General features: G+C 33.5%; 1 protein-coding gene across 1 annotated transcript; it reads left to right on the forward strand.

Moving 5' to 3' along the window:
* Positions 1-3055: 3055 nt before the first annotated feature.
* Positions 3056-9909, forward strand: HELRODRAFT_170571 (hypothetical protein; the record flags this gene model as incomplete). Its single annotated transcript, XM_009016377.1, has 7 exons — positions 3056-3178; positions 6515-6574; positions 7254-7383; positions 8136-8267; positions 8529-8583; positions 8962-9112; positions 9892-9909. The coding sequence occupies 7 exons, from the start codon at positions 3056-3058 to the stop codon at positions 9907-9909; spliced, it is 669 nt and encodes a 222-aa protein (XP_009014625.1).
* Between the last annotated feature and the right edge of the window lie 296 nt (positions 9910-10205).

Below are 10205 nucleotides of genomic sequence, written 5' to 3' on the forward strand. Positions count from 1 at the left end.
TTCATTCATTCATTCATTCATTATTTCATTCATCTATGCATTTATTAATTCATTCACTTGTTCATCGTTACTACGTTATGGTGTTTTATGAACCTCCCACTAATTTGACACCCATTAATTTTAAATTCTTTTCAAAGAAAATTTTCCATAAGCAAATTGTTGTCTTGTCTGTCTGTCTGTCTGTCTGTATGTTTGTCTGACTATATGCATGCATTTGTGTGAGTGTATGTGTGGTGTGTTCACAAATATGTACTACAAAACAAAAAAATACCCTGCTGTAAATAATGATTTACGATTAATAATGATTACGATTATTAAGTATTTTCGGATGTTGTAGTTGGTTAAGGTCGTGATGACGATGAAGATGATGACGACGATGATGAAGATAAAGATGATAACATCAATGAAAGCTTACCAGGAGTTTTATAAATTAGCTTAAGGGATAAAGCAAGTGTCTAACTACTGGCAGCTAGCGGTTATCAGGTTCGAAAGCACGCTGAGCCAAACAACTCAACACTGTCACCGACAGTTGGAGTGCGTCGTATTTCATATTAATGGACGGGCTTGAGTATGCTACGTGAATGTAGAATGGGGTCTGAGGTGTAATTCATTCATTCGTTTCTTCTTCCATTCATTCGTTCATTCGTTTATAGGTTCATTCATTTGTTCGTTCGTTCATGTGTTCGTTCGTTTGTTCGTTTGTTTATTCTATTCGTTCATCTAACCTACGATTCGTTTGATTTTCCAGCGTTTTGTTTAATCAATTTAGTCATTTTCTTCTTTTGTTTGTTCATTCTTTCATTTAAATTTTTCATTTCAATGAAATAAAATATATCACTGAATCATTTATGAGGTGTTTTTTTGTTTTCACAGTTTTTTTTCAGTAGAAATAGCAGAAAATAAAACTATTCAGGCATGAATTTACATAGATAAAGCAGAGGGAGAAAAATTTTTAAAGAAAGATAAAATTGAATAAGATTGATAAAACCTTTTTGTTCATTGAGGGCATTGAAATGTATATGTTTGTATAGGTGTATAAATGTGCGAATGTGTTTGCTTGTTTGTGTTCGTGACTGGTGTGTTGTGTGTGTGTGTTTGTGTGTTTGTTTGCCCATTGTCTGTTCGGTAGTAGTAATGTATTAAAAGTGTTTTAAAAACGAATTGAAAATAACTGATAAAGTTGATGAAAATCATTTGGAAAATTTTTGTTATTTCCCAAAAGTATATTTGCTTATTATGATTGAAGAAATAACTTTGAAAAAATATCAACGTGTTAAAATCGCTCAATCGCTTATACTAGATAAACTTTGTTATAAAACACATTATCTTAATTTTTGTACAAACATTGCAGAGTAACATTTCACAGGACAATTTCAAATAGTAATGAAAATAAAATTGAAAGATATTTCCTCCTCTTCCTCCATGTTCTCACATGGCGTCATATGGATGAATGTGTGTGTCGTGACCATTCCCCGCCACTTCAAGTCGGAAGAAAAATAGAAATATGCTGTAAATTCATAAACAAACAAAGAGCAGACAAACAATGATTAGTTGGATAAATACACATACACACACACATACATACACACACGTGCACACACACACACCAACGTACATACACACACACGTACGCACACAAACGTACACAAACATACCCACACTCACGCAAGTACACACAGTGTACACATATGTACAGACATTTTAATGCTGGAGCCAATATTGGGCGTTCACAAACAATGTATTAAAACTTGTTTACATTGGAGAAATTTTGTGTTTTTCTGTTTTTCCAAATTCGAGTGGATGCTTCCATGTTTCCATGTAGCGTATTTGATGTTGTACTTGGTTGTGTAAAATTTTTGTGAACACGATTAGGCATGTTTGCATTGGATAAGCCGAATAGATTGTAACAGCATGAGGATGTTTAATGAAAAATATTTCTTGGAGAAACAAAAAAAAAACATTGTACGACCTTGCGAAATAAGTTCATTACAAACATGTTTGCCTGCGTATGATTAACATTTTTATTAAATGCGTTTTTGTATGCGTTTGCGTGTGTGCGTGCTTATGTCGTTCGTTATGTAGTTTTTATGGATGAGATGCACTTTTATGATTATTTGGTTTTTTGCTGGTAGGGTTGTCGCTGCTGCTGCTGCTGCTGTTGTTATTGTCGTTGTTTTTGTTGTTGTTTCATTGATTTTTGTTCTTTTGGAGAAGCGACTTGACTCATAGCGTTGCAGTTTTCTCATAAAATTACATCAGTTTATTCAAAAAAAGTTTTGCGAATTTTAAATCTTTCATTTTTAAAACTTTTGTTCAATAAAAAGAGCAAAAATGTAAAAGTACTGAAGCATTTTTGTAGTATAAAATAATATTTTTCGTTAACAAAAAACAAAATATGCAAAAAAAATTAATTGCTTGCTGGGAGCCAGACAGGCATGCATTTAGCCGCCGAGTCATGCGGTAGCCGTACGTACATGTGCAATCTACTCAATGAGTTCTATGTCATTGTGTAATCATTTTACATTCCTAGTTACATATTTACAACCCCTGTTTACAATGTAATGTTATTTTTGCTGTCTCGCATCGTTTAGTTTAAACGACTGTCTGATTCTTCCCAACCTACACTCAAGTTTTAACAGCAAATTTATGGTCTATGTAGTTTTTTGTTGTTGATAGATTACTTAACGTTTAAATCATTTAGTGTTTTGAATTTTGTAGCTCTCCAATTAGATTGTGTGAGTTTCTGTGCTTCTGTATGTGATCTTGTGTACGTGTGTGTGTTTGTCTGTATGCGTTTCTGATATTTTTATGACCTGTTGTAATTTGTGAGGTACAATTGGGTTTCATCCCATTTGACTAAATTAAATGACTTTATCAAATGCTTCATTAAATTTAAAAATGTTTGAAGAACCTCTACTTAGCGCATAATGATTTTTTTTACTGAATCTAATCTTTAAAAAAATTATTATATATTCTTTACCTACCATCACTTTTAAGCTATGACCTTTTGAGCTTCAATCCCTTAAACTTTAACCCCGTAAACTTTAACCTTTTCATGGCCTTACAGGATTACTTGATGTTGGATCCCAAGGTCACAAAAATAGATGGAAGTCGTCTACTGGAAGAAATGAACGAAAAGATGAGCTCCATGCTGGCCAAGAAAGTTAAATCAGTCTCGGTTGGTGTTCTAGTTTTTTTTTAATGAACGAACGAATGAACGAACGAACGAACGAACGAATGAATGAACAAACGAACGAATGAATGAATGAAGGAACGAATGAATGAATGATGAATGAATAAATAAACAAATCAATAATATTTGTAGCAGATAAATGTTTTGAAAGTTTTGTGTAGATTTGTTTTCAGTTGTACGAGCACCGGTAGAGATGATGTTAACGTGTCAGACATCTTATCATTTTATCTGTCATTATTAACTTGCCTTGTTCATCGTCTTCATCACTTTTGTTATCACATCATCATCATCATCTATGATATCAGGTTCTTGTTAAATCATTATCATCATCATTATAGTCGTCTTTATCATCATCATCATCATCATCATCACCATCATAGTCATCCTATCATCGTCATCATCATCACCATCATCATCATCATCGCCACTACAGTTTTCATTATCACGTAATCGTCATCATCTGTGACATCCCGTTTAATTTCACTCATTATGAATGGATATTAATCATTCGCAGAGCCATCACCGTCATCACCGTCATCATCTTCATCATCTTCGTCATCTTCGTCATCTTCATCATCTTCGTCATCTTCATCATCTTCATCATCATCGTCGTCATCGTCATCTTCATCATCTTCGTTTTAGCTAGCATGAAATTTTTTTTGACATTATTATCTCAATAATAATGATATTGATATTAACATTAATAATAATGATAATAACATCAATAATAATAATTATAAACATTTTCTTCTTCTTCTCCTTTATCATCATTCTTCACTATCCAGCCATCTTAGTTATGGCTACACATTCGTCTTCATGAGCGTACATTCTCGGCTTTATAATTTCATGTTTATCATCATCTTTTTGTTGTTAATATTTTTTTTATTTTTGTTGGTGTTGTTATTGATGTTATTCTTTTTGTTGTTATTATTATTTGTCGACTTTATAACTAGTAACGTACATATCTGCCACACGAATATCGCTATCTGCAACCTATCTATCTGTCGAAATTGTGCTTATCATCATCTTTATTTCATCATCATCCTCATCGTCATAGTCGTCGTCATCATCGTCATCTTCATCATCTTCATCGTCGTCATCGTCCTCATCTTCATCATCTTCATCATCGTCATCATCATCATCTTCTTCATCATCATCGTCGTCGCCAGCCTAGCAACTTATTGATCCATTTTAGCCTGACAAGTCTGTGGCGCAGAATCTAAGAATGAATGTGTGCGTGTGCATGCGTCTGTGTGTGTATATATACGTGTATGTGTTTGTTTGTGTGTGTGTGTATGTCTTTGTGTGCTTGATTGCAAATGCACTTATGTATGTATCAATTTGTATTTAATCATTTATATGTGTCTTTGTATATGTGTTAGACATTTTACTATGCGTCAGTTAAGTTGTACAACAGGGTCATACGGATAATATACAGCCTCTGTATACATGCAAGTATATACAAATACCCGTGGATACAAACAAACAGGTATATATACAAAGAGGTATATATACAAAGGTACACAGACACACGTGTTGACACAAGACATAGACAGTATACATACGCTAATATAATGGAAGATCTATCATTACGTGCCTGTCTACAGAATTGTCTATAGACGATGTATCGAGTAGACAATTGAATACTCACACACATATCATAGAAAGAATTGTTCTATACGTTGTAGTAGCCATTCATTTGGTAAACATATAAACACAAGCAGCAATTGATCGGATATTTTAATGATTTCATCAATTTTTAAAAAGAATGATAACTTAATACGTGTTGTTATATGTATCTACATGTACCTACCAAATACCTATGAAGAAATGCCTTCAGTTGTGAACGCACACACACACACACACACACACACACACACACACACACACACACACACACACACACACACATACACACACACACACACTCATAAAGTGGAGTTTCAAGATGCGAAATTTCTGTACTTCATTAAATTTTTATAAATTAACTTCTGGGTGCATAATAGGTACATTTAGCATTTAGCTATTAGTGATTGACAGCGTAAAATACAGATATATTAACCTGCATACATGAAGATGAAAAATGTATTCTACAATTGATATTCAACTCATGTGAAAGAAACGCTCAACAAAGCACATATGTTTGTATGTATGTATGTTTGTATGTATGTAAGTAAGTATGTATGTTTGTATGTATGTGTGTATGTATGTATGTATCTATGATTTGTTTTTTTTTTTATAGGATATAATTTTATTTTCTTTTTAACTATGTGTAAGGTAGCTATACTTGATAGGTTACTTGTTAACTTTTTATGGTCATCCTGTCTTCTTTTTCCTTTGTTTTGTAGACAAATAAAATGTATCGTATCGTATCGTATGCGTGCACGCATGCATATACGTACGTGTGTTTCGTACCGTAGTATCCAGAAATACCAATAGCTACAATGCTTTATTATGCATGCGGCTTATTTAATGCCAGCGTGCACAGGGCCACTATTAATATATTGTTCGGACAATCATTCCGATACGCAGCATGAAAAAATTTTTAAACAGTGAATGTAGTACCGGCCTGGGATGAAAATTGTAAACGAATTGCATAGGATATTAATATTTCATACTCTTCTTCTCTCATTCTCTCTCTCTCTTTCTCTCGCTCTCTCTCTCCCTCTCTCTCTCTATCTGTGTATACTCTGTCTGTGTGTGTGTATGTTTGTGTGTCTGTCTGTTTGTGTGCGTATGTTCTCTCTTTTTGTTTCTATCTTTCTTTCTTCTTTTGATTTTCCAATTTTTTTCGTTTTTTTTTCTTTCCGTTGCATCCTACTTCTTCCTTGTTTTTCTCCTTTTTCTCTCTCTCTCTCTCTTTCTCTTTTTTTCTCTCTATCTTTTTCTCTTTTTCTCTTTTTTTCTCACTCGTGAAAAGATTTTTTTACCTTTTTAATTTTAATGTAACATTTTAAAAGTGTCCAACTTCAAAAGCACTTTTGATTAAACTTTTCTTGTCTTGCTTGCCCTAAAAAAAAAGTAACCGATCCATAAGTCTCATTAAGAGAAAATGTTTATTTTGCATACATAAATACGTACATACATACACACACACACATACATGCATACACACACACACACATACATGCATACATAACATACATATGTGTGTGTATGTATGTATTAATGAGAGTATGTATATATGTATTTATGTATGTATGTATATGTGTGTGTGTGTTTGTATGTACATATATATGTATGTATGTATGTGTGTGTTTGTATGTATGTATGTATGTATGTTTGTTTGTTTGCATACATGTGCAACAAAACCCACTACAGGACTTGGTTGGGCTTGCTGAACGTTTTTTCTCCGAATATCAATACGACAACGAAATTAAGGTTGTACTGTACATAGATTGTTATTGTTTAAGTTATCCACTGATTGTTTGTTTGTTAGTTTGTTTGATCGATTGATTTATTGATTAATTAATTGTTTGATTATTGATTGATTGACCGGTTAGATAGCTGGTTAACTGAATGCTTTTTTAATTGATTCATTAACCAATGGATCGATTGAGTAGATTGTCATTCATCTATCCATCTACTTAAACTCAGTGGCGTCACTAGGGGGGTGCGGGGGGTGCGGACCGCACCGGGTGACACCCTCACAGGGGATGACACCAAAATATCACTGTATATGTTTTTATGTCCCTCCATGAAATTATTCTTATCATTAATTCAGCCTAACCCGCCCAGCGCCCAGAAATGTATTATGAATAAAATTTTTTTCGTTCAAATCATTTTTGTATTCGACATTTATACCATTCAAATTCGACGTCCGAATTATTAAGCGCCGCGGCCGAGCACATTTAACTTGTTCGTGTTTATAAATTTTGCTAAGAATGCTGTATGTCTATGGGGTGTCATGAGAGGGGTGACACCATGAGTTACCGCACCGGGTGACACCAACCCTAGTCACGCCACTGCTTAAACTAATCAACTAATAACTGATCTTATAATGAACGACTTTACATAATTAACGAAATGTTAAATATTTTACAAAAATTTCATCCACCAGATGAAATACTACAACTCAAAATTGCTAAATCTGTCAGAGTTTGAGCTAAGAGTTGGTGAGAGGTTCAAAAACATCGCCATCAACCTACAACACAGTACCATTCACGTGCCGACTAATGTTTATAACGAATGTCAGTAAATGATTGATGAATGAATGAATGAATGAACGAAAGAACGAACGAATGAATGAATGAATGAATGAATAAATGAATGAATGAATGAATGAATCAATCAATCAATCAATCAATCAATCAGTCAGTCAGTCAGTCAGTCAGTCAATCAATTTACTCACTGTACCATTCAAAACATCATCTGTCTTCATAAATGTCAAGTCACTAACAATTTAGTGGCATATTCTTTATTTCTTTTTTCCATTCTAAAGTTTCTCTCATTTAGGATTTTTATATTTGATTTTCTCTGGTTACTGCATTTTATTCATTTCATTTTATTTCAATGTCCATTCGCTTTCTTCATTAATATATAAATTTTGATGTTTGATTTTAATTTGTTTATTTTTCATTAATTCATTCATTGATTCACTCATTCATTGATTCACTCATTTTTTCATTCATTCATCAGTCTACCTCTTTATCAATCCGTCTATGAATGAATTAATTTATTTATTCAACTATTCAATCTAATTTAATCAACCATGCTTTTATATTTAATTCTAGATTCATTCGTTCGTTCGTTCGTTCGTTCATTCATTCATTCATTCTTTCGTTCGTTCATTCATTCATTCATTCGTTCGTTCGTTCATTCATTCATTCGTTCGTTCGTTTGTTCATTCATTCATTTATTCATTCATTCACTCTCAAAGGTTTTTTTTGTTTTTTTTGTTTTTTTTTTATTATTTCATTTGTTCGTTCCCTCGTGCAAAAAGCCGCGGTCATTTTGAATGGTGTTTCCTGGACTGACCAGCTGAACACAGCTTTCGTCAACAACTTCCGAATAGACCCGACTGCTACTTGGCAATACTTCTGCAGCTCCAGCGGCTTTCTTCGCTTCTATCCGGGTCTGCTTTAGATCATTATCAAAACTACCATCATCATCATCATCATCATCATCATCATCATCATTACCGTTTTCATCCATCCATTCATCTATCTATCCATTAGTCCATCTGTCTATCCGTTTGCGTATTTATTTTCTCAATTCATTAATCCATCAACCTATTTATTAGTTCATCAATCTATCCATCTATCTTTTCACTCACTCATTCATTTATTCATCCATCGATTCATTCATCCATTCATCCATCCATCCATCCGTCTAGGTACAAAATGGGAAACACTGAACATCGACACGTTCGACTGCAGAGTTCGCGATTGGTCAGTTTTTCATTGTTATTACGTAGTAATTTTTAAACAATTAAAACAACCCTTTCCTTAAAAATATCAACCAATCAGAGCACACCTCTTTCAGAAATCTCAGCCAATCATATCGATCTCTCATTTTCATCATACTATATCATACGTTTGTTATTGTCATCATCTTCTTCTTAATCTTCATGGTTTAGGCATCATTATATATACATCATCATCATCATTTTTTTTATTGGATCACCATCATCATCTTCATCTTCATCATTGGATCATCACCATCATCATCGTCATCACCATTTTGACTTTTAAAAACCAACAACAAATTGCAGCACTTCCTCAACCAATCACAGCATTTAAAAAAAACATCGACCAATCAAATCACAGGTATCTCCAAGCGGCAGCCTATCCGAAAGATCTGATAATCTTATTGGATGTAAGCGGCAGTATGAGAGGTCTTCGCAACCAAATAGCCAAGGCCACAGTCCACAAAATTCTCGACACGTTAAACGATGATGATTTCTTCAACATCATCAAGGTGATGTGTCTGATGGGAGATGTTATGAAAAAAAAAATTAAAAAAGCGCTATAAAAATGATTAATATTCATCATTCCCGTCGTACAATATCATCTTTCTTATTGACGTCACCATCGTCTTCATTGTTTTGGCATCATTATATATACATCATCATTATCATTTTTCTTATTGGGTCACCTCCATCATCATCATCATCATCATCATCATCATCAATTTCATTATTGGTTTACAATCATCACCATCATTACCAACATCATTATCATCACCACTCCACAATCACCATCATCATTACCATCATCATCATTACCATCATCATCATAATCTCATCATCACCATCATCATCATCAACGTCTCACATGTCAGCAGAGGTTTTATTGTTAACCATCCATAGCTAATGTTTTATAGATTTTGAAAAACCGCCCAAAGCATGTGCCGTCATATTTACGATGTCAATTAGGCTAAGAATAATTACTTTAATCACATTCATCATTCATCATCGTCGTCATCATCGTCGTCATCGTCGTCGTCATCATCACAATCACCATTAGCGTCTTCATCGCTATAACAACATCATCATCTCTGTGATCATTATTTTCCCCAAAACGTTACAACCATCGTCATGGCGTCATCTATTTGTCATGTTTATTCTTTGTATTTTGCATTTATTTAATACAAAACATACTAACTTACACCAAAAGATCCAAACACATACAAAACATACAGCCATATACAAAATCATATTAACTCACACCAAAACATACAAACACATAAAAACACAGCCATATTCAAAAACATAAAAATTTACGCCAAAATATACAAACACATACAAAACTTACAACCATATACCAAAACATACAAACTTATTTTAAAACATGTTTGCAGTACTCCGATACAATACAATATCTGTTTGATTGTTTCAATGGGACTCTTATTCAGGCGACCGATAGCAACAAAATTGTCAGTTGTTGATGTTGATGTAGTTGTTGATGTTTATGTAGTTGTTGATGTTGATGTTGTTGTTGATGTTGTTGTTGTTATAGTTGATGTTGTTGTTGTTGCTGTTTTTGATGTTGTTGATGAATGTTGATGATGT

This window comes from Helobdella robusta, assembly GCF_000326865.2.
Source record: "Helobdella robusta unplaced genomic scaffold HELROscaffold_18, whole genome shotgun sequence".
Taxonomy (NCBI): Eukaryota; Metazoa; Annelida; class Clitellata; order Rhynchobdellida; family Glossiphoniidae; genus Helobdella; species Helobdella robusta.